This window comes from Pteropus alecto, unplaced genomic scaffold (assembly GCF_000325575.1).
Source record: "Pteropus alecto unplaced genomic scaffold, ASM32557v1 scaffold146, whole genome shotgun sequence".
NCBI classification, from domain to species: Eukaryota; Metazoa; Chordata; class Mammalia; order Chiroptera; family Pteropodidae; genus Pteropus; species Pteropus alecto.
Window position 1 is genome coordinate 32,240,943 of NW_006442107.1, and position 25,888 is coordinate 32,266,830.

General features: G+C 40.3%; 1 protein-coding gene and 1 pseudogene across 5 annotated transcripts in view; one reads left to right on the top strand and one right to left on the bottom strand.

Moving 5' to 3' along the window:
• Positions 1-6: 6 nt before the first annotated feature.
• The window catches only part of MTCL1 (microtubule crosslinking factor 1), a 111,767-nt gene continuing 85,885 nt past the window's right edge, over positions 7-25,888 (top strand). For 3 of the 5 annotated variants that reach the window (XM_025038607.1, XM_025038609.1, XM_015595762.2), the window contains exons 1-3: positions 7-586; positions 9,684-9,908; positions 11,214-11,372. In XM_025038607.1, the coding sequence (XP_024894375.1) occupies positions 551-586; positions 9,684-9,908; positions 11,214-11,372 (420 nt within the window). In that variant the 5' untranslated portion in view covers positions 7-550. The remainder of the gene's footprint in view (positions 587-9,683; positions 9,909-11,213; positions 11,373-25,888) is intronic. The other 2 variants (XM_025038606.1, XM_025038608.1) reach the window with 1 other exon arrangement.
• LOC112469344 lies at positions 6,844-6,963 on the bottom strand (annotated as a pseudogene).

Genomic DNA, 25,888 nt, shown 5'->3' on the forward strand with positions numbered 1-25,888 from the left:
CGCCAAGGGCCGCAAAGCCAAACGCGGCCCTGGGGTGCCCCCAGCCCGCGCCATTGGGCCCGCGACCGTCGCCGCTCCTGTGCCCGCAGTGATCCTTGCTGTGACCTCCACGGCCAGCCCCCCTGTCCCCGGATCGCGCATCAGTCATACGGACAGCAGCTCGGACCTCTCGGACTGCCCCTCCGAACCCCTATCGGATGAGCAGCGCCTGCTCCCTGCCGCCAGCAGCGACGCGGAGTCGGGCACCGGCTCCAGCGATCGGGAACCCCTACGAGGAGTCCCGGCGAAGAGCCCCGCAGCCCGTGGAGTGCCGCCAGGGAGCCCCGAGCCCGCTGCACTACTTGCCGCGCCCCCTGCCGCCGGAGCTTTCTTCGGGGGTCGGAACAGCCCGGGTGGGGTCTCCACGGGCTCCCCGGGGCTCGGCGGCACGGAGGATGCCGGCGTGCGCGCGCCGCCAGAGAGAGCGGTCCCTGGGATCCCCAAGGAGCCCGGCTTGGGCGAGCAGCCCCGGCTGATACCAGCGGTGGAGGAAGAGGAGCTGCTGAGGGAGATGGAGGAGCTGCGCTCGGAGAACGACTATCTCAAGGTGAGACAACGGCTCTGCCGCAGGTGTCTGGATACGACCCCGGAGGGTCTGGGTGCGGGCAGGGACCCGTGAGCCCCGCCTTCCTGGTCCTGACTAGAGCTTTCCGACTAGAGCCTTTCACTTTTCTGTCCCCGAACTCGCTGGGCATTGGAAACTTAAGCCAAAACTTCTGGAAGGAGCAACAAGACCTGTGTGCCCGGGCAGGTTCTCAACCCACTTAGATTTTCTTGTTTCTAGAAGTTTTGCATCTCTCCCCTGATGCCTTTGCCTCAGTTTATGTGCCGGGGGAGAGGCGGTTCTAATCGCTTTTTGGATACGAAAGAGACTCCTCGCGCCATATACGTGCCCACCCTCACCTGTGGGGGCGCATTTTCCTCCTCCAAGGAGCTCAGGCGTGTCGGTTCCGGAGCTTGCGGTGGTCCATCGCGGCGACGCGCCGGCTACTTCTACTGCAATTCCAGAAAGCCAGGCGCCTTGTGTCTCCCTTAGGGGTTCGGATAGCACAGGCAGAGGGGGTCCTGCCGTTTCCCGTGGTAAACCTTAAGTTCAGGGGAACCTTGAGTGTGGCCTAGGTTGAGAGACAACAGTGTTTTGCTTCTTAGGCATCGGTAAGCTTCCACGAGCAGGGTTTTTTTTTTTTTTTTTTCTTTTTCCCCTGGAGTCAGGAGAGGCCACTTGATTCTATCCACACGCCAGAACTTTCGAGGGAATCACAACCTCTGCCACCCTATCTCGGAGCATTTTCCGACAGGGCCTGAGAGCAGTGGCTTCTTGGTCTTGTTAGCTTTGGGGCATTCAGTCTGACTCCATCTTTTCTCCGAGGAGGGCTGGCGCTGCAGAACGGAGAGTTTAGACAATGTTAGAGGAGTCAAGACAATGGAGGTGAACTGAGGGAAAATAAAGGAGATTACATTGGTGGCCACGGTTTTAATTTATTGTAAACCTCAGGTTAGTATATAGCTCCGGTGATATAAATCTGTTCACTTTTCTGTTGAGATGGTAATGTATATCCTCCCAAACCACTGGGGAGCCCCTCCTTTATCAGGAGGTTATGTGATTTGCACTGTTTTCTCTGTAGATGCTGAACCTACCTGACTGAGGCCCAGCTTCTGGTTAGTGGGACCAAAGTTGAGAGCTTTTATCGTGGATGGTAGTGAAGTGCGCAGTTCAAACTGAAATCAGTTAACTGCCGAGTCTTCCTAAACCTTTTATCAGACGGTGCTTTGACCAACTGAGTCCAGCAGTTATTTTATCTCGTGCAAAGAGGTAACAGTGAGGCAGGGAAGGAGAAACTGAGAAAAGAGGGTAGCTTGGAACTTGGAGTGAGATGTTTCAAGTAGTACATTTGCTTCCGTCGCCTACTGTTATGTAATAGACAACAAAGTGAAATTCAAAGGTGTTGAAGAGAAAGGGCAACTGTTGTGTGGGACTCTAACAGAAAACAACATTTTGGTAAATCTACAACTGTAAATTCTGAGAGTGAGAAAAATCATCTTGTTCAGTTTTGTAACCCCAACTGTTAGCATAATCCCTGACCCACACTGTTTCTAAGTGATGTTTATCCAAATTGTGATTGCTAAGGAAGAAAATATATATATAAAGAAGATATTTCTTGCTACATCTTTAATCTTAAGGTAGACGGTCTGACATCATTTCAGGGTTCATCCATGGGTAACTGGTTATTTGCTTTATCTTTTCACAGTTAGTTTCTCAGTGAATGAAATAGGTGTCTGACCCTTGAGTCTGATCTGGTATATTTGATATTTCACTGAATCTTCACAACAACATAGGGTATGATGTTACATTTATCATAACCCCAATTTCACAGACAAAGATGCTGAGACCCAGAAAACTTAAATGACTTGCCCAAGGCCATACGGCTAGTAAGTGCGCAGCTTCCACTTTCCCTGCCTCCAGAGCTTTTGCTGTTTTCACTGCACCAGGCTGCATCCTCTTTCCAGCAAGGCTCCTTTTCTCAGAGCACACCGCTTGCTTTGGAGCTGTCGGATTACCTCGAATGTTCCCAGTATTTAGCTTTCATAGGAGACCTATTTTCTTTTAGGCAAAAAGGCCATAATGAACATCTCTCCACTAGCCTGTGTACAAATGGTCATATAAGTCCCACTGGCAACGTTTAATTTCTAAGGAATGTTCAGTTGCCATTTCCTATGGAGCAGGTGTCATGGCCAACTGTTTACTATGCCTGAGTCCGCCTCCTAGCCTTTCCTCTGACAGCAGGAGAGAGAAATGGGTAGAGGAGGTCTGAAGGAGGCAAGTAGACCAGAAGAATGATGACAAATATATGCGTGAGTTACATGTTTGGACATTCAAAAGCTTAAATTACAACAGTTCAATTTGGGAAAGAAACACAACAATCCTGGTAGAAGTTTCTAAAGGTCAGTAAGCCCATCCACTTGTGCAAAATCTGGTGGGGAGTATCGATGACCTCATGGGGCAGAAACAGTAGGCATGCCTTTGCACGTGGCATTTAGAGTGTGCACATTATAAGTCAGAACTTCTCTTTTTGTTGCTCTTTTTGCTCAGTGGTGCTTTTCTGGTTGGTAGATAAAAGTGCATCTTTGACCTACTGCTTTCTTAGAGAATGTTGCCCAGAACTCTGGTGATTGGTTAGAGCATCCCTCTGCTCAAATGTTATCTAATAAGAGGAGACTCAGCCCAGAAATTTTACTTTGATATATTCTGGAGGATGGTGACCACATTAAGCATTACATTCTTTCCCGTGTCAGTTTTGTCATCATTACTGTACAAGGCTGTTACACTTTCTGAGTTAGAATGACCAAGGAGTAATCAAGCAGAAAAATAAGTCCTGCAAAACCATAGAAGGATGTCATATTGATTGGGAAATTCAAGTGGAATTCTCTTGGTTTTTAGCCAGACTGCTGTATTATTATTTTTTTAAATAGTAAATGTCAACAGAGAAGTACATGCCTTCTGTTGTGCTTTATGGGGCCGTCCCTGACTCTGCTTTCTGTTCCTCCTCTACCTTCCTCAAAGGGCACTAAGGAAAAATGCAACAATTTCTCAATCCAGGTAGCAGACATTTTGCATGAACATAGTCAGAAAAGCGCTCTTGTTTTCCCTTTACCTTTGGTGAATGCAAACATATTTGGAAGTATTCGGAAATTAAAGTGAACAGTTGAGAACCCAAAAGGTCTTTACTTCTTTCTCAAACCAAACCCAGGCACATTTCTTAATGATGAGGACTTCTACAAAATGTTACTAGTGTGTTTCCTGCCTGCCACAACTGTGTTTTGCTCGAATGCTCTGAAACAATCAGACAAGCCTTAGTGCTCATTGTGAACATATTAATTATGTTCTCTGTTTCTACAGGCTTTGCAGGAGGATTTAATGACTTTGAGTTTATTGGCCTATTTTAAAAAGGCTTTTCACATTACTGGTGATGTGCTCACAATACCCCCACCCCTGCTTCCAAATAGTGTACTCTGAAGTGCTGATATCCTGTAGGATGGGTGAGGCTTGGTGTGGGGAAGGGCCGAAGAATTATTTTTGGTTAAAACAAAAGAAATCAGTGCTAGCTACAAGGGATAACACTGGATTCTTTGAGAGGAGTGATTTACTAAAGGAGATCAGTGGAAAGGTCTTTTTGGTTTTCTAAGACGCAGTGCATCACCAGTAATCCAACCTTACCATCCTGTTTCTCACTTGAAGTTCATCTCTTGAGTTTCAAGCTCTGAAACTGTTTTGTTAAATTTGGTTGCCTGGATTCCAGGCCCTCAGTGTGGCCCAGAGGGCAGGTGGTGGTGGTGGTGTTGGTGGTGGTGGAGGGGGGGGGACATGTGAGGCAAGACCAAGCCATTTTGACGTACTTCAGCTCTTCCTTCCCTCCTCTGACCCCTGCTCCTCCTCCCTTCCTTTTGGATAGGTTAAAGTAGACAGTATTCCTATTCTTTCTCGATATTCCACTTTCCACATCCATTCTTTATTCAGCCCGTGCAAGAGCGGCTGTAATAAACTTAGGTGATATAATGTAGAACAGGGCAAAACAGTCCATCAGCTGCTAGCTGAGTTGTCACTTGGCAAACAATGGTAGCAGCCCCTGTGCCTTCTTAGCTATAGCTGAGACTCCGCAGAGAACAATTGCATTGTCCAGAGGGAAATGAGGTGGATTATTTGTATATTACAACAGACAATAGTTTATATCTACAACTCCCAGAAGATGGAATTATTACAAACAGTAACCAAATGACTCCTCCTACTGTCCAAATGGGTCTGTTTAAAGAGGGGTTATTAAAATAGAACCAGTTATTGATTTGGGGTTGTTTATAGAAGATTAAGACTTGAATAAAATTATCAGTATGATCAAGAGTTTTCGTCACTTATACTAAGGTACCATGGATTTGGTTTTTATTTTATATTTGTGGCTAAGACTATCCTCATAGAGATTTTTATTGAAACGTTTCATTTTAATCTTGGTTTACTGTAATGTACACATAGTACCTCATTATTCCTCTAATTTTGTATATATTTGTTATCTACAAGCAAAGAGGGATATTATAAAATAAGGCTTAATTTGTTATCTACAAAGGGGAGTAGTTGAAGAGATTTATACTACTTCAAGATTTCATTTTACATACAAAATTAGAAAAATATCTTTTCTGCTTGATTTGGTTTTCTTAAACATTTAAATGGCAGACATATTTACAGTTCTTAATGTAACGTTTTCTAAATTAGAACATGCTGTCAGAAAATTAATATAATGTTAGTTTGAAAATCACTATCCATCATAACCCTAATCTGAATAATCACAGTTTTTGCTTTCCAAACGTCTGCTGCCAGCTTACGTGGTTTATAATTTGCTTTTTTTGGTAACTTCTTTTCATTGAACCTGAAAATTGCTTTTTTTCGAGGCTCTATGAAAAGAATTGAAACACTGGTTTTGTCCCACCTCTGAAAAAGACTAATGTTGGGAAGACATTTAAACTTTTAGAATCTCAATTTCCTCATTTTAAAAAGGGGGGTATTTATATCTTTGCCTCACAGTGCAATATTTTTCTGAGGCCCAATTGTGATAATGGATATACTTGCACATTGACAATTGTCAAGCTCTAAATGTTAGCCTGCTTTTATTATTTTACACTGACCGTGGGCTTTTACAAGTACAACTTAAGATCTCTTATTGTTTCCTTTTCCAGGTTGTTGCAAATAATTTATAATATTTACTGGAAAGAGCATGAGTTTGCAACCAGACAGCCTGGGTTCGCAGTCTGGCTTCCATGGATTAGCTGGGACTTTTGACATGTTAACCAGTGTAGATTTGGTTTCCTTGTCTATACATGGGGTCAATGTGTTCCTGAAGAGTTATTATAAGGTTGGTAATGAAGGTAAAGTGCTTAATAAAGGATGTCTTCTGTTCTACAAATTTAGTTAGAATATGAGTTATAAAAGCAATGATTCAAATACATGCAATCATGGTCTCCCTAATTTTGTCTCACTGCAATTAATGTTGATAATTTTTTATGCCAAAGAATATTAGCTGTTTATATCTGACCTATTTAATAATGTGACGGTATGGGGTCATCTAGCCCTTAAACAGTTTTTTAGCCTGCAGTTTGTTGTTTACACATCCGTATAACATATCCAGCATCTAACATTAGGGTCGATGAGGGCCTTCCCGTTATAATCTGAAAACTAGAGAACATTTTTATGCTTGGAAGTTGCATTTTATATCTTCTTATGGCTGTATCACATTTTAAAGACTTTGGTTTGAGTAACAAGTAATTCCAGGCATTAATGACTTTGGCTTTTATGGACAGCTTTCTAGATGGAAGAGAAATCAAACAATTTCTTCCATGAACCATTGAATGCCCACAGTCACTGTGTATTTGTATGTATGCATATAGTGATTATTGCTTGCATTGAACTATTTTTTATTAGTTGTCTAATGACACAATTACCTTTTTTTATTCCAAAATGGTTTTATTTATTTATTAAAAGAATTTTTTTGACACCCAATATTATTTTATATTAGTTTCAGTTGTACAGCCTAGTGGTTAGAAATTTGTGTAATTTACAAAGTGATCCCCTCAAAAGTCTAGTTCCCGCCTGGCACCATACAGAGTTATTAAATGACACAATTACCTTTTTTTAAAAAAAATTATTTTATTATTATTTTTATTTATCTATTTATTTTAGGGGAGGCAACCCTTGGTTGACCTTACAGATTGCAAGGACCTTGTCAGCTTGCAATCCCTTATTTTTTTATTTTTTATTTTTTATGCCTACAAGCACCTGGTCTTCCTAGGTGGTCTCCCATCCAAATACTAACCAGGCCCGACCCTGCTTAGCTTCCCAGATCAGACGGGGTTGGGCTTGTTCAGGGTAGTATGGCCATAGACTGACACAATTACCTTTTAACTGTACTCAGGCACAAGGGTAGAGATTAGCCTCTTTCTCAAAGTTGGACCCATCATGGTCCTGGATGGAACCTGGGTGAAACTTGACCTTGATTTTGAAAATACCTTCTTTATCCAAAGAATGACATCCACAAGGCCAGTTTAAAGCGTATAATGTGCAGTTGGTCTCCTCTAGCATGGGCTGGATCAGGGCACAGCTCCCACATGGCATCACCCAAGTCTTAGTGTGGGGGTCTGGCATCAGCAACCACCTCTTCTTTGTTGAAGTCGACAAAGACTCCCATGAAACGGCTGAGTTCTCCAGTTCCCTGAAGAGCCCAGCCAGTACATTCTGTTCGTGTATATTCAACTGATCGACTTTTATGCTCATTTCAGTAACTACCAGTCCCAGTGAATTTTTCTGTTAAGAACAGAATTTATAGGGAGAGATCTCCATGAAAGAAAAAAGAAAAGAAATGAAACTTGTTTATACTTCACATAGTCAATGTTAAGATTTACCTTTCTTTGAGACGCATTAAAACATCTTCATTACTCATACAGAAATTCTGTAAGATCACCTAGAATCCGAGAAGAAAAACAATCTGTTCATTTGATTCCTAGGAAGTTGGTAAAGCTTTCTTTTTAACATTCGTTCTCCTTGGCAGTCCATTGAAACAGGCTCCATGTAGAGTCATAGTCACCTGAGAAGGTCATTCTCTTCGTTAGGGTTGTGTGGGCAGAGTGGGGAGAATCAGACGGGGTTTGGGGGAATGAGATGGCACATTTTGCTCTTTCCAGTAGACCACTGCATACACTTGAGGGTGGCTGGAGAACTGTTTTCACCTTGTTTGTGCCAATCTGTATTTTTTCATAAGGATTCCCAATTTATTTGTTACATTTTTTGTACCTAATGTTATCTTCATGTGGTTTCTTCCTGTTCAATTTCTTGTCTACTTGAGGCTCTGATATTGGGAAACTCTTGTGCTTTATTATAAGTATATCCCCAGTTTTAAGAACAAATGCAGGATTAGCAAGAGTGGCGAGAATCCAGGAACAAACTAAATGGCAGGACAAGAACTGACAATTTAAGGTGAAGTTTGGGGGAGTTTTTTCTTGAGCCTTGGTATTAATTGAACAAAACAAATGAGAATGACTGAGTGTATCCTATTCTGGAGGCATTTAAACCATCAAATGAATCTAGAAAATTCCTAGAATGCTTTCCTTAGTCTTCTTCCTTCTAAATTGTTCCTTGTTAAAATCTTTTATAATACTTCAGTAGAATTCATAACTCACATATTGCAGCTATGCCTATGGGCTTGGGAAAATTTTTTCATAATTAGGCCACAAGACTGGAACAAAGCAAAGATACAGTCATCTTTATGATTTGATCTTTCCACATGTTGACCAGTGTTGTGTATTTATTCCACAAACATTTAATGAGGGCTTGCTGTGTGGCTCATACTTGGTGCTGTGAATGCAGAGGAACAAAACACTCAAGGTGTCTGCCCTTGTGGAGCTTACCTTTTAGTGTGGGTGACAGATGATAAATTGACAGTGATAAGAGCTAGGAAGAAAAGAGAGCAAAGCAAGAGAAACAGTGGGTTTGGCAGGGAAGGTGGTCAGGGAAGGCATTGTGTGTCCTTCAGATTATGTGACAGGAGTCGCCTAAAGTGCTGGGAGGAGCATTTTGACAAGACAGCATAACAAGTGAAAGGCCGAAGGAGTCCTTTCTTCTGTGGGCCAGGGAAGGGGAGGGGCAGCTCTGAGGCCATGGGGAGGACTTTTCTTGGTGTGATGGGAAGCTGCTGGAGGGTTTGAGTATGGGGGTGGTGGACAGGTCTGAGTTACACATTAAAAGGATAACTGTCTGGGCAGAGAATGGTCTATGGAGGAGGAGTCGGGGAGAGGGGAAGTAGGGAATCCCATGTGATGGACTTACCTGTTTGCGCAGCTGCCCCTTGGGAGGGTGGACGTTGTGGTCCTTGGGAAGAGAGCACCCACAGGTATTGTGACGCCGAGCTGACAGCACTGGATTGACTGTGGAATGGGAGGGGTAGAGGGGAGCCGGGGACAATGCCTAGGTTTTCGCTGTATCTAGAGTGTCTTCATGTTGACAGCAAAGTAAAATGGAGGTGGGAAATTAAGAATAGGTGAATGGAAAAAAGCAAACCCAATGTGTATTTGAAATAATGCAAAAGGTTTTATCTTTAGAATTGTAAGTCACCTAGGCAATGCTGAAATTTATACTGCGGAACAGAATTTTAGGGACATTGGCAGGTACGTTATAATTCCAGGGCAGTTCACAGGTATAATCCCACTAAAGTTCATGTGCTTTGAAGGCAGGATATGTCTGACTCATCTTTGAACCTGGCTTGTTCCTTAGAGATAGGGGCAATTTTGGTTTGAATTGAAAGGTTTAATTAGCTGCAGAGTTGATTTCATTTATGGATGTGAGTATGTGAAGAAATAGTGAGAGTGGAATAAATGCTGAGAGGTCACAGTGAATAATCCAGGCTGGATTTTAGTTTCTGGATTCGTAAGATTTTAACAGTAGTTTGGTGATATGCTCTCATGTGAGAATTTCCAAAGGTTTCTGTGTTCATAAGCCGATGAGTAAGTGCACAGGTAGTTAACTTTTAGTGTCCCAGAGCAGGGGTGGAGGGGAGACACCATCCTTTTTTGACATATTTGGCTTATAAATCTACTCCGTCTGGCTTGTGTAGGATGAGTTGGATGAACTTCGTGCTGAAATGGAAGAGATGAGGGACAGTTATTTAGAGGAAGATGTTTACCAGCTGCAGGAACTTCGGCGAGAACTGGACCGTGCTAATAAAAACTGCCGAATCCTGCAGTACCGCCTCAGGAAAGCCGAGCAGAAAAGCCTGAAAGTGGCTGAGACAGGTCAAGTGGATGGTGAGCTTATCCGAAGTCTGGAACAAGACTTAAAGGTGAGTGAGAGCGGCTGATGGGACATGCATCAGACCCCACTTACTCGTGGTCTTAGTGTTCTGTTAGTGTTTCTTTCTCTCTTTCAACACATTTCAGCATGAACATTTTTGTTCACTTGATGAATGAAGGTTCATAGGGTATGTGTTGTCATGTGGCTTTGATGGCCCAAGATTTAAATATGTCATGAACTAGAATCTTTAAATTTGAAAAAAAAAAGAAAGGAAAGAGAAATCATAGTAATAGCTCTACAATAAAAAAGAATTAATGCCTGGCAATTGGTCTGAAACTTGTGTAGAAATTGTAAAAGAACTCCTCTAAAGAGCTAAAGTATGTAAAAAAAATCTATTGGTTATCAATTCAGCTATAGTCAAAGACTACTCTTAAAAGTTGATAATAATCACTTAACGTTTTTATTGTTTTTTAAGTTTCTAGGATTCAGAAAACCTGAAATTACCATAACCCAAGTGAGACTTGTGTAGTGGTGATTTAATGGAAGGAGAAATATGATCAAAACTAATTGTCAAAAGTGTCTTTGAGAACCATTGGCAGAAGTGGGAATGAAGTGAAGCAATCCCAGACTTGAAACCATTTGTTCTCTCCATGGGTAGCATGGCTTCTCTTATGCCCTGATTATCAAATCATTCATCTAGAGATGAATTATGCATATAACGTCTTCCTTACTATGGGAGTACTTATGAAACCCCATTTAGCCTTTCATTATGATAACAGGAAAGGAACCTTTGTAATTCTATCAAATTTGTGAACCACTAACAAAACGTGATTTCATGTGATAGAAGGGTGATTTATATTTCTGTTGCAAAAATCTCTCATTTCCTTTAGGAAAATAAAAATGTTTAACTGCTTTTAACATTCAAATATTTTACCACAGAAGACAATTTAAAACTTGACTACATTAAACATCTACTGCATACAGATTTTTTTTTTTTTTTTTAAAGCAGGTAGGTTTAGTATTACCTCAGGGGACAGAAATGTATTATTTTTTTTCTAATTATTATTTAAAGCATGTGCATCTGGGCAGAATTAACATTCTTGGTGATATTCTATAAGGAAGTAGGGCCATCCAAAGTGGCCTTTTAATTCACATAAAAGTCATATTCTCCCTCATAATGTAGATTTCACATTTTAAACTAATATTCTCCTTTTCAAAAAATAAGTTTGTTAATTTTGCCAACATCTTTGCTCTTTGGTGTAATACCATATCACTTAATTAGTCTGCCTTGGAAGTTATTTGAATGTAGCCTTTGCACACAGAAAGTTTCATATCCTGATGACTATCTCTGCAGGTAGCCAAAGATGTATCTGTTAGATTGCACCATGAACTTGAAACTGTGGAGGAAAAGCGTTCTAAAGCCGAAGATGAAAATGAAACTCTCCGACAAAAGATGATTGAAGTGGAAATATCCAAACAGGCCCTTCAAAATGAGCTGGAGAGATTGAAAGAGGTAATCTGGAGATGTATGGGGAGTTCTCCCTTTAATTTAATTGTGAGGAACTTGGGAATCTAAGTGTCCCATTCTTACTGCGATTTAAAGCAGGAGTCAGCAAACTGAGGCTTGTTTGTATGGCCTGGGAACTGAGAGTGATTTTTACATTTTTAATAGCATCGTAAAACAATCACCACCACCACTACCACCACACAGAATAAACCTAAAAAAGCAAAGAAAACTATGTGACAAAGGCTGTACGTTGCTTGCAAAGCCTAACATATTTGCTATCTGGTCCTTTACAGAAAAGGCTCATTGTACACTGGTCTAAAGCTATTTTTTATAATTTCCATTCAGATGGGCTGGCTATTAATTTTTTATGTGTCCAAATAAGGTGTATTATTACTAGAATACAGCATTAAGTGGTAGCTTTTTTTCTCGAGAGCCTTCTCTTCCAATGAGCTAGAAAATGTTATGGTTGTCTGTTAAAGCTGTGTAAATACACAATGTGTGTATACTACCTATATTTATTTTCGGCCAATATGATTTAAATATATATGTCTTTTATTATTATTTTAAGGAGTGAATGTGTCCTAGCAAAGTGGTCTAGAAGATGAATACACATGAACACGTATGTGTATATCTGTATCTGTATTCATTTGTATACAGTAATGCAAATGCTGTTTTATTGTTGACGTCCATTATAAGACTAAAGCTGAGTATTTTCTTGGAAAATAGCCTGCATATTGATGAAATTAAGAACTGTTGGTGAAGGCTCTCAGATGATGGTTAACCAGTATATTACCTGCTAAAAGCGTCACTTAGTAGTTTGCTTTTCCTTCTGCTAAGCTTCCTGATTGACCCAGTCATTCCCCATCCATCCACCGTCCATCTACCCAACTTAATTGAGGCCCTGTACTAGGCGGCGGGCATGCTGGTGAATGGCAGCACAGGTGTTCAAGGTGTTTACAGTTCACTTTGGCATGAGGATGACAAAACAAATTACAGCAAAGGAGCCAGTGCTGCAACCTCTGTGATTCTTCCCTCACTCCCTTTTTTTACATGCTGACCTTGAGCTTGCCCTCCCAACCCTCTCTTTTTCCAGAGACCCACACTGCTTGCAGCTCATTCTCTGATCTTCAGGTCTCTACTGACTTTTCATGTCAGCCACCCTCTCCTTAGTACTCACACACTGAGTTGTTCCTGTCCCCACCCTGGCTATCTCTATCTGCCTTTCCATCTGACACATTGATTTGGGTAAATTATGTGTATATTGTCACCATTTATCTGAAAATGCTGGTGTGTTTTACTTCTTTGTCTCTCATCAGTACCCCGCTTCACTAATGCCCCTTTAGAACCTGAGCTCTGTAGGGTAGGGGTTTTGTCTGTCCAGTTCACTGTGAGGTCTCTGCACCCAAAAGAAAGAGTACCTGGCACATGTGCATCATTGGGGATTGCTGGGTGAGGGAGTGAATGAAGGGTGAGAATGTGGAGCTGTGGTGACCACAGCTTGCCTAGGGGATTCTTTGAGTTTGACAGAGGAAGAGATAGTTGCTGAGAACATTTTTTCATCCTGAATAACGCTTGCCCCTTAACTTTCACACGTACTTACCCCCAGGCCTGGAGGAATTTCTCCTCTGATTGTAGCTCTCTTATCTCTGCATTTATGTTCCTACTAATTTACTTCCCTCTTTTTCCTTTGGTCTAAGTTTACCAGGAAGTATGCCATAATGCTTTCTTTTCTCAAAATTTCCAGTTTGAGCCTGACCTCAAGGGTATAGAAAACAACTTAGAAGTATATTTTGTAAATTTTATATGTGTGTATGTTTTTGTATAAATACATAAATTACATGCACATAAGAAAATAAATACACATATTTTAAGCAAACGAAAATTCTTTCATATAGATTTAAATGGATTTGTGTAGGACTCGGTATCAGGTCATAAATAATAGCGCTTTGGCGAAAGAGATGATTACTGTTGCTCTTACCATTCAAAGCCAGAAAAACATGAGGCCAGGGTCCTCAGAGTCCTGGGATGTTGGCTCAGGCCTGAATGTGAGGAGAGAAAGTGGAAGGTCAGCCCCTCCCTTCCTTTGTGGGTGAAAATTACACAGACAGGGCTTGCTCAATGAGGACCAATGAGTATTTTACTTCCAGAGTTATAGTCAGACTGATGGGACCACATATTTACACCAAACTTCTAAACAAATCATAAAACTGACAGGAGTCTGAGGAGAGTTAGACGCTGGTAGACCATGCTGGAAGCAGAGAATGATGGGACCCAGTGATAAGGTTCACAAGTGGTAGGGATATTTATTGGAAAATGCCAGCTGTGATCTCCGTGAATGGGTTCTTTTTTCTGAAAGCAAGAACAAAATACAGCATGAGTTTCACTCTAGGGTGAGGATAATATTTCTCTCTCCTGAGCCTGGCTCATTATTGTTCATCTCTGAAGTTTTGTAAATGGATGCATCACATTCTGAAAAAGGCAAGGACAGTTTGTGCATTTGTGTGTCTAAATGACAGAAGTAGTTGTAGCTGTGTATGTACCCTTCGACCTCAGAGAACAGTAAGCTCACGTCCCTGCCTCTTCACCTCTGTAGCCGCTGCTGGGGCTTCTCTCTTAAGTTGCAGACTATATTTTCAGCTGCCTGGTGATCTCTTCAAAATGGATTTCTCTTAGCACTTCAAACTTAGTGTGTTTAGAAACAGACTTGTCACCCTTGTCCCTACGGCATCTTCTTCTGTCTTTCCCATTTGTGTCAATGCTGCCACTGACCTTTAGGCTTATGTGATGGCCATTGTCCTTACTTCTCTTGCTCCCCACCCTTAATTGCATGCCATGTGCGTTAGGTTCAGCTGTTCTGATTTTGCAGTTTTAGAAATTTTCTTTCTCACTGATATATGCTATAAGATGAATGAATCTCGAAAATGTCTGGCTAAGGAAGAGCCAGACATATTGTATGATTCTATTTATAGGAAATATCCAGTCTAGGTAAATCTGTAGAGACAGAAACAAAGTTAGTGGTTTCCAGAGGCTGAGGAGACGGGAAAAGGGGGACCAACTGCATGATGGGTGTGGGGTTTCCTTCTGGGTGATAAAAATGTTTGGAACTGGACAGAAGTGATGGTACATTTACATGGCACTGTAAATGTACTAAATGCCCCTGAATTGTATATTTTAAAATGGTTAATTTTAACTTCAATTAAATTTTTTCACTTTCTGTATTCTATCCATACTTTCACCAGTCTTCTCTCAAATGAATATTTGAGGGCTGACTGACACTGCAACCACCACATTAAAGGCATGCACAATTTCTAGTCTCTCTCTTTTCTGTTTTATCTTCTGCATCCCCCTGAATCTGACTGTTACTCTCTGCTTCAACAAGCAAACTTACCTCAGTTCCCAATTGTCTAACTCTTTAGCATGACACAGAGGACCTTTCCTACCTGGCCCATCTCTGTGCCCCAGCTGGGTTTCCCACCCCATGGCTGTAAACCCTGGAGTGAAATAAAAGGCAGTTGAGAAAGGTGAGAAGAGACTATGTCCTCTGTCCTCTTTGAGCTAATAGAAGAGTGTCTTGGAAAAGTCACTTTCTCCTTTGACAGATGAGACAATTAAAGAAGGCTGGCAATATTAACCCATCTAGAATTGTCCCTTCTGGTTAGCTAGCTTGCTTGCTTGCTTCCTGTGCCTGTTCACGCTATGGTCCATGCACCCAAACACTCATACACTCCTCCACTTGTGCGAGCTCAAAAATTTTTTGTCTTTTTTTGAGGAGAGGGGGTATATTTCTTCTAGTACTTAACTCTATCCATGGTGGAATATCTCAAAAGGTTGAAAACGGTTAACCTTAGCTCAGTTTCAACTTCCCAAAGATTGCCAAAGTGCTTCTATTCTGCAGTATTACTTTCTATCAAAAATTTTTGAGTACTTATTACATGCTAGACACAAATAATAAATAGCTAAGTTAGTTGGCACTTACAAGGGACAGAGACATGTTCTAGGTCACTCCAGGAAAGTAGGATTGAGGTTTTGTTTTCTTTATTGAAGTAAAATTTACATTAAACATTAGATTAGTTTCAGGTGTATAAAATAATGATTTGCTCTCTCTCTCTCTCTCTCTCTATATATATATATATATTGCAAAATGATCACTGTAATAAGTCTAGTATATTAATCACCATACATAGTTACAAAATTTTTGTTTTTCTTGTGGGAGCTTTTAAGATCTACTCTCTCAGCAATTTTCAAATATACGATGCAGTATTATGAACTATAATCACCATGCTGTACATTACATCCTCATGACCTATTTGTTTTATATGTGGAAGTTTGTGCCTTTTGACCCCCTTCATCCATTTCACCCACCCACCTCCAGGATTGTTGAATGGAGCCTCAGGGGACCAACTAGCAGTCAGATAGCTCTTGTGGGACATCTTTCAATGCCATTCGGGATATGGTATTGATTCTCTGGGTTTAGTTGTGACTTCTTTTGTGCCTAGTAAATGGTTAGATTTTGTAAATATTTCTTGAGTGCTTGAGAATAATGTGTATGCTCCAATTTGGGGGTGAAGACTTTAATTTAAATCCATTGGATTGAAGATTTTCAAACTTTAACCCATGGCAAGAAGTACACTTTATATCATCACTCAATATATAAATATAAAGGTTTTACAAAATAATGCTTATCTTTGCCACATGGGATACATTCTGATACTTTCAATTCTATTCAGTTTAATTTTTTTTAATGTGGTTATAAGTTTGATTGATAGTCCATTAGTAGATTGCTGCAACTTGGAAAAAATGTACCAGATCGCTTGTTAATTGTCTTCAAATTTTCTATATCCTTTTGTTTTGTCTGCTAAATATATCTATTTGGGATAAAGTTATATTAAAATCACCCATTATCATTTTGTATTTAAATTTTCTTTTTGTTATCTGTCAAATTTTGTTTTATATGTTTTGAATATAAATGCATACAGATTTAGAACTGTTCTTTGTGATGACTTCTTTCCTTTATCCTTTGGTAATGACCTCTTTTTTCTAATGTAATACTCTTTGCTGTAAAGTCTATTTTGTCTGCTTTTATCATCTATGTAATATTTCTTTTGGTTAGTATTGCCTGATATAGCTTTTTTTGTGATTGTTAGTTTCTATTTCTGTGTCATTATGTTTTGGATATATGTCTTATGAATAGACTATAGTTACCTTTTAAAAAATCAAATCAGAGAATCTCTTTCTTTAAAAAAACTTCCACTTACATTTATTGTGGTTATTGATGTGTTTGCGTCAATTATTATATTGTTGTATTAAATGCTCTTTATATTCTGCGCTTTATCTTTTTTCTATTTTTTTATGTTACTTTCTCTTTGATTGAATTTTTAATTTTCATGTTCTCTCTGTTAGGAAGTTATACATTCTATTACTATTACTTTAATCATTATTCTTACATATTTTACATGAATGTTTCATTTAATGTATAAAACTAATGATTATCTCCATTCTTCTGAATAATATGGCATCTTAGAAAGCTTCGACTCTAATCGACTCCTGTTTTATACTATTGTTACTTAGTGTCATTTTAGTTTTATGTTTTTAAAATCATCCTCTCCCCAGTTGACTAATTTAATAATTACTGCTTATTTAGATTTATTTGCACGTTTACCAATCTGTTATCATTGCTTCTTGAGTGTTACTCCTTCTTTCTGAGTTCAGTTTCCTTCTCACTGATCTATCTATTAATTATCCTTTAGTAGTTTTTTTCAGTAAATTGTGTTTTCTGAAAATGCTTTAATTTTATACTCAGTGATGAAAGGTCTTTAGTTGGACATAGAATTATAATACTTTGAAGATAATATTTTTATTGTCTTTTGACTCTGTTTTGCTATTAATAGGTCTGTTGTCAGATAATTCTCATTTTTGTAGATAATTTCTCTTTACTTCCTGGTTTTCTCTGTGTTTGCTATGTCATAGCTTTAATCAGATATATCTAGATTTATTTTTATTTTGCTCAACACTTGTCAATATATATTTTTATATCTTTCATGAAATATGGAAAATTCTCACTCTTTGAATAATGTTCAGTAGCAAAATTATCTCTTTGAATAGTGTTTCATCCCTATTTTCTGCATTTATTCTAGAATTCGTATTAGTCTTGTGTGGGATCTTATGTTGGCTATTCTTATTTTATTGGCCATCTTACCTAAGCTGTTTTTTTAAAAGTCTTTTTCTGTACTACATTCTGGATAATTTCTTGTCCACGTTACTAATTCCTTTTTTTTTTTTTTAAATACAATTTTATTTATCCCCTAAGTTTTCATTTCCATGAGAATACCTTTTGTTTCTGGAATTTTTAAAATTATGCTTGTTCTTTTTCATAATATGTTTTTTTTTCCTCATCTATTTTTTAAAAGTTTTTAAGCATTTTAAAGTCATAATCTCTTTCAATTCTGTTATCTTCCATTCTTGGTGTTACTAATACTTTTGTTTGTCACATCTGCTCAAAGTGGATTTTATTATGAGCTCTTAGTGAGAATTCTGTGAAGTTTGTTGAAATGTCCTTCTAGAGAGCATTTTTGTGTTAGTCTTTTCCAGAGGCCTTGGTAATATCATCAGTCCAAACGTACTTCTTAATTTTGACTTCTGAATTTGTATACCAAATGGGTTGTGTCAATTGGATATTAAGCTTGCATGTGGCATAAGCTTAGGGTATTTTTATACTTCAAAGGAAATTTTTTTGCCAACACTCAGTGTCCTGAGAAGAAGTTAACTTTTCCCCTCCCTGGGTGATTTTTAGTGTACTTTCAAATGGGAGTACATCTCTTCAGTGGGTTGCCTGGGTGCATTCATTGAGGCCTCTTGTCACACCCCTGGCTACGAGAGCCTATTTCTATGTTTGATAACTTCCATCATTCCCTCCTACACCACAACACTGAACATATACCTTGTGCTAACTGCTCTGGTTCTCAATATGTTATGCATTTCCTACACTAGGGAATTCTCTTTTTCATGTGTATAAATTCTTGCTTTTTATTGGGGGAAGGCTCACGATAGCTCAGTGTACTGTGTTGCCAAAACAGGATGTGACCCTTCAGGGCTCAGTAGAATCTTCCCAGTAGCAGCTCTGGTGCCATGAGTAACCCTGGTTGCCTTCCAGTTCATGACTCAGCATTTTCGTCCCTGCCTCTCTTTCTGTTTAGTTCTTTCCACCCTGCTACTCACCAGCTCTCATTTATTTACCTCGGGGCCCTTTTTGACTCGTGGCTTCTTTACATTATAGCTGCTCCTTTCTGTCTTCTCTGTAGGCGTCTGCTATAGGCTGAATGTTTGTATCCCTTCCAAATTCATATTAAGTCCTAATCCCCAGTGAGATGCTATTAAGAGGTGGGGCCTTTGGGAGGTGATTAGGTTTTGAGAGTGGAGAGCCTCATGAATGGGATTAATGCCCTTATAAAAGAGACCTCAGAGAGCTCCCTTGTCCCTTCCACCATGTGAGGACACATTGAAAAGTTGACCATCTACGAACCAGGAAGTGAGTTTTCTCTGAATCTCCCAGCACCTTGGGGTTAGATTTCTCAGCCTATAGAGCTGTGAGAAATACATGTTTGTTCTTTAAGTCCCCCAGTCTATTTTTTGTTATAGTAGCTGGAACAGATTAAGATAGTCTTTCTACTTTTCTCTCAACCAGTGGGAAAATGCTTTTATCTGTATGTCATTGTATTCAAACTATCAGGCAGCCATAACATCTGGAAATATAAGTGTATAAACATAATAAATGGTTTTATTGCTATTGTGCTACACTTTAATAAAATAATATTATCTATGTTTTCAGAGTTTATGGTCCCTTGTAAGAAAAAGACCTGCTTGGGTGAGCCGGTGTAGAGCATCTTTGGGCACAGTCCTCATGCCAGTGCATCTTCTTGGACACTGACCAGGTCCTCAGTGGCTGCCAGGGAGTAGGTTGGGGCGTTACCCTCAGTCTGGCCAAGAGCGGGTGGTAGGAGCAGCAGGCCATGTAGGATAAAGGCAGCCATTTTATGTGTTAGCTCTCTGGGACACCTCAGAAGGAGTAAATAGGATTTGGTTTCATTTGCTAGTCATGAGTTTGAGGGGTGCACAGGGTGACTAGCTAGGGAACAGGAGGGGGCCCGATATCTGGTGGCCTGAATGATATCCCAGTTACGTGTCCTGCTAAGTTCATAATGAGGTAAAATGAAATGAGAGTGGGAGCAGAAACAGTGGCATCTTGTTAAGTCTTTTCTCCAAACACTGAAACGTGAGAGGAGTCGTGTGTGTGTGCCTGCAGTGTCTGCACAGGGATCTAGAGGAAAATGGCCTTGTGTGTTTTGCCTAGCCCAGGAGGGCAGGGATCGGGCTGTAGTAGAGCCATGTCATCCAAGGAACAAATACCAGACCTGGAAATCCAGAGGTCAGAGTCTGGGGAGGACTGGGAATAGGGCAGTGACTGCAGGAAGGTTTGCATACATCGTTTTGAATACTTAAGCTGTAAATGGAACAGATTTGGTGTCTGAGAAGGAAAAGGTATGCGTTCAGTTAAACAACCATAAATAGCAGTAATGGCCGGTTCACGCTGTTGCTGGAAAGGATGAGCGAGAGCCTATCATTGTCTATTCTAACACTTGGAACTTGTGCCCTTGGAGCCATTTCTTGTCAAAATCAAGACAGAGTTGTATTGAAGTCATCTATTAGGCTAGTCAAAGTCCTGGGACTCACTTTACAGCACATCTTAGTGCTCTCCTATGGGCCTAGCTCGTTTGAGCCTTACTATGCCCTGTTGGATGCACAGGGCAGGCTTTTTGCTTTTTTGTGGTGAGCTGCAGTGGAGGCTGGAGGAGGTAAGGGCTTGCCCAGGTTCAAGTTTTGAAATGTTTTCATTTCTTAGGTTATGCATTTTACGTTCTGTTGACAAAAGAGTGTTTTACTTGTACTTTGTGTGGCTGTTATGTTGGAAATAGAGAAAATAGTGATGAGGATCGAGGGAGGGCATTGGAAAGAATAGCTATATTTGACAGCTCACTTCTGATTGGTCGTGAAGGCATGCAAGGCCAGACCTAGGCTGAGACCTCAGGCTTACTGAGTGTTAGAGCCAGCAGAATCCTTGAGATGAGTTAGCCAACCTTCTTGTTCCCTATGGTAAGAAATCAAGGTCTGGGTGGGTCATAAATTGCCTTAAGTAGGCGGCCCATCCCTCGGGTGGTCCATCCACAGCAGAGCTGGGGCTCTGTCTACCCCAGGTCTCCCGACTCCCAGCAAATCTCTTCCTCTTCTTCTCTCCTCCACACCATAGTTCTAGACCTGCCACCTCCTTTCTTTGTAGACTTAGAAGGAAGAGGCCAGTTACCAGGTGAGAACTGGATGTGAGCACTGTGGAGCCAGCTTGAATGGAACATCTTTCGGGGGAAGCTGCTGGAGAAGCGAGTAGCTCCAAGGTTTCTTGCTCCGACAGGTTGGTAAGGAAGGGCACCTATATCTTTCTTTTACCTATTAACGCTTCTCTATGCAATTAATTTTTACTTTTAGAAGTATTTATTAAGCTTCTTTCATGTATATTGAGAAAATTATAGGAAGGAGGAGGGCAGGATTTACCTTTGAAGAGCGGCGTGGGCCCTCCCAGCCTGTCTTAGCACCTCGCTCCTTGGGAGCTCTCATGCCCCTTCTCTCTCCCATCCAGCTCATCAGTCCCTGCCAGGTGAAACAGTTCCTGGACCTAATTCCACGGTGTGTTTATATACAGTTCCCCACATCAGCAAGCAATTCTCAGACAACACCAGGGTATCTGAGAATTCAACTCAATTCTGATGATGTCTACCAGAAGATAGCATCAGTTTCCACAGGTGAAGGGCTCAGTCACATAAGATCTCCCTCCACTTCCAATATCAGTCGCAAGTCCAAGTTGTTATGTGTGCTTCTGACCAGCTGGCTACAGAATGGAGGTTCCAGCTACTCCCTCCAACTCGGGATGCCAATGACAAGTCCAGGCTGTTCCCTGTACTTCTGACTGACTGACTATAAATCAGAAGTTCCCACAACCTTCTTTCTATGTTCAATTAATTGGCTAGAATGGCTGACAGAACTTGGGGAAATCCATTTACTCACTAGATTATTGTTTTATTGCAAAGGATATTAAAGTATGTGACTCCACAGCCAGATGAAAAGATACATAGTGCAAGTTCCCAAACAAAAAAGTTCTGTCCTCATGGAACTTGGGGACTGCCGTGGTGGCACGTAGAAGCATCCTGGTTCCCCAAACTGGAAGCTCCCTGAACCCCTTCTTTTTTGAGTTTTTATACAGGCCTCATTACATAGGCATGAGTGATTAAACTATTGGCCATTGGTGATTGATTCAACCTCTAGCCCTTCTCCCCGGAAATCAAGGGGTGGAAGGGAAAGTTCCAACTCTTGGTTGGTTTCCCTGACAGCCAGCCCCCATTCTTAGACGTTTTGCAAAAGTCACAAACCCGGTTGTGGTGGAAAGGGCTTGTTGTGAATAACAAGACACCCATTTTACCTTGATGGCTCTGAAACTTTTTTCGGAACTAAGGACAAGAGACCAAAAAGATGCTTCCATTGCTATTATCACTTAAGAAATTCCAAGGATTTGGGGAGTTGTGAGCCAGGAACTGTGAATGAAAATCGAATATATCTAAGAAATACATTTTGGTTATCTGAATGACCAAATATATTTCTTATATAACACAATATAGCACCAGGATTGTACCTAGCTTCCCACCTCTACTTATTGAAATGCTGCCCATTCTTTAAGATTCTCCTAGAAATGCCACCTCCTCATTGAAGCCTTCCACAGATCCTTTCCTGAACTCTGAAAAATGCTTTCATGTGATTAAACCATTATATGGTTATTGTAGAAAGTTTGAAAAGTAAAGAAAATTATAGAGGAAGGAAGTTCCTATCATGCTAATATCCCAGAGATATATCTGATTTTTCATCTGAAATTGGAAACATACCATATATATTTCCTAGCATAGTATTTATATTTTTAATTGTTAAGATACTTATAGATTCGCATGCAGTTGTAAGAAGTAATACAGAGAAATCCCGTGTATCCTTTACCTAGTTTCCCCCAACGGTAACATCTTATAAAACTCTAGTATGACATCACAACTAGGAGGTTGACTTTGATTCGGTCAAGCTATAGAACAGTTACATCACCATAAGGCTCCCTTACATTGACCTTTCATGGCCACATCCACTTCCCTCCTGTCCCCACCCCTATCCTTCACCCCCAGCAACCACTGCTGTGTTCTCCATTTCTGTGATCTTTGTCATTTCAAGAATGTTATAGATTTGGAATCATACAGCATGTAACCTTTTGGGATCAACTTTTACCTGTCAGCATCTGTCTGCAGAGATTCATCCAGGTGGTTTTGTGTATCTGCAGTTCGTATTTTTTATTGCTTAGTAGTGCTTCATGGTGTGGATGCACCACAGTGTGTTTAACCGTCTTTGGTTGAAGAATACCTGGGTTATTTCCAGTTTGGGGCTATTACAAATAAAGGTGCTGTGAACATTTGTGTGCAGATTTTTGTGGAACTTAAGTCTTTATTTCTCTGGGATAAATGCCCAGGAGATCAGTTCCTGGGTCTTATAATAGTCGCATATTTTGTTTTCTTAAAAAAGTGGCCGTACCATTTAACATCGCCACCATTAATGCATGAGTGCTCCAGTTTCTCAGCATTCATCAGCATTTGATGTTGTCACTGTTTTTTATGTTAGCCATTCCGAAAGGTGATTATCTCATTGTGGTTTTAATTCGCATTTCCCTAATGATAGTGGACATCTTTTCATGGAATATTTGCCATCTGTAGATCCTCTTTGCTGAAATGTTTATTTATGGCTCTTGCACATTTTCTAATTGAATTGCTTATATATTTTTTTACTGGTGTTTATTTGTTTACTACTGTTGAGTTTTGAGAGGTCACTTTTTTTCATGCATAAGAGCTTATTTATCTCTCTTTTCTTTATTTCTAAAGTTTCTCTTTTTAATTCCCATCCCCCACTATCTCCCCTTTGGCAACCGTCAGCTTATTCTCTATATCTGTGGATCTGTTTCTGTTTTCTTTGTTTATTCATTTATTTTGTTTTTTCAGGTTCCACATATAAGTGAGAACACACAGTATTTGTCTTCTCTGTCTGTTGCAAATTTTTCTCTCACTCTGGAGTTTGTCTTTCATCTTTTTAACAGGGTCTTTCTTAGGGCAAGTGTTTTCAATTTTGATGAAGTTTAATTTATAAATATTTCCTTTTATGGTATCAATTCTAAGAGCTCTTTGCCTAGCCCTAGATTCTGAATATTTTCTATTATTTTTCTTTGAAAAGTTTTATAGTTTTATGTTTTACATTTAAATCCATGGTCCATTTTGAATTTATTTTTGTGTGAGGCATGAGACTTAGGTGAAAATTCATTTTTTAATGCCTGTTGATATCCAGTTGCCCCAGCATCATCAGTTGAAAAGGCTGTCTTTCCTCCATTGAATTACTTTTGCACCTTTGTCAAAAATCAGTGGGACATATTTGTGTAGTTCTACTTCTGGTTCTCTGTTCTGTTCCATTGATCTCCGCCAGTACAGCCTGTATAAACCTTGAAGGTGCCTTCCTGGTACAGTGTCTACTCCAGCCAACAGTCTGAGACTCTCATTTGATCCCTCCATGGCATTTCAGAACACATCTCTATCTTATAGGACAGGGATCCCCAACCCCCGGGCCATGGACCGGTACCAGTCTGTGGCCTGTTAGGAATCGGGCCGCACAGCAGATGTTAAGCGAGTATTTGCAGCCTCTCCCCAGCACTAGCATCATCTACCTCAGATCATCAGGCATTAGATTCTCATCGGAGCACTGGTCCCCTGGTGCCAAAAGCGTTAGGGACTGCCGTATAGGATATATACGTGTGTCTGCACATCCCTGCTCTGAGCAAGCACTCAGTAAATATTTGTTGAATAAGTGAAGGTTTTATCATCTTTATTTTTCCTTGAGAAAGAGCCATAATATTATTATTTAAAAGTCTCTCGGTGAGGAATTTCTGATTCTGTAATTGATTACCTCAGGATAGTTAATACAAATCAGTAATTCCATTCTAGGTCAAGTATTTCAACAATGACTGTGGGTCATAAAATCACCGTTAGGTTTGTGATGAGTGGAACTTTTATTTGTGGCTTACCGAATATTCAGCCAGGCTCAGGGTGTCCATTGCTGGGGTCGTGCCCCATGTGTTCCCTATGAACTGGGCGGCCTCCTCCTCTTTACTGTTTCCTGAAGCATCTTACCCACAGGTACTGTGGGTGCTGAGGTGGCCTTTCAGGCAGAGGATAGCCCCTTTGGGATGGTCACATCAGAAGTAGCAGCGCTGTGTGCGGAACTGTTGGTTTACAAGCCCCATTCACTTCCACCAGAGATGGAAGATCCAGCCATTTCTCCTCTTCTCTGAACACAACTTTGCTCGGCAGATGGGATCCTTACATAACGTGAAAGGCAACACTTCAATATGTTACCTACTGCTGGTTAAGCATTAGAATGGAACTTGTGAATTTTAGTGAAATGGACGCCGTGTTCACATTACTTTTCTTAAAAAAGAATTAAAATGTAGACCAATCATTTATTTCTGAATAATTTAGATTTTCACTAGGAAGTGAACTGCATCAAGCTTGAGCTGTGGGAATAAATAAAAAATATTTTCTTGGAGTCTGTTAAATTTATATGCTATAAGTGGTATTATTTATATAATATGATACAATAATTTAGGTAACTTTTATCCTCAAATACAGAATCAAGAGTTAGTGAAATAGAAACACTTAGAAAATACTACATGGTATTGTCTATTTCCTGAGTATATTTTTTTGATATTTCTCTGACTCAAGTGAGAGCCATCATTGAGTTACCACATAAGCAGTTTTCATGTTATTCCCTTAGTAATAAAAAATTATTCAGCATTAAAAAGACACCAAGTTATGTATATATTATACAGCCATACAGAATGTCTTACTGTTGAGCAGTTGATCAAGCAGCATTTGAATTTTTGATCTAAGGGTAAACGGTGAGCCTCAGTGAGAGGAGAGACCCTAAGCTCTCCTAGGGAACTTTCTCTCGTGGTTTACTTGTATAGGTTGGTTAATTTTTACTGAAAGAATGTTTGTGTAGATGGTTGGGTTCTTATTCTCCAGCATCTTGGATGCTCCTTCTTGTGACCCACGGCAGTTTTATTGGAACAAGGGAATGTAGAAAATGTGGGGTACACTCATCAGATGGTTGTAATTTGAATAGAGATGCTATTCATCTTTGAATGCTGACATGAGCTGTGGCCCAGCCAAAGCAATATTTATTTATTGAATACATATTTGTGTGCATTATTTAATTCTGAACAGTTGGAGTAGACCCTGGTCAGTTGTTTTCCCTTTACATGTGGTTTCGTCTTCTGGCTGGGGATCTGGCTGTGGTCTGAGCAGCACTGGGAGATGGAGAGGGCAGTTTGGTGGGCTGTCAGGGGACTGGCT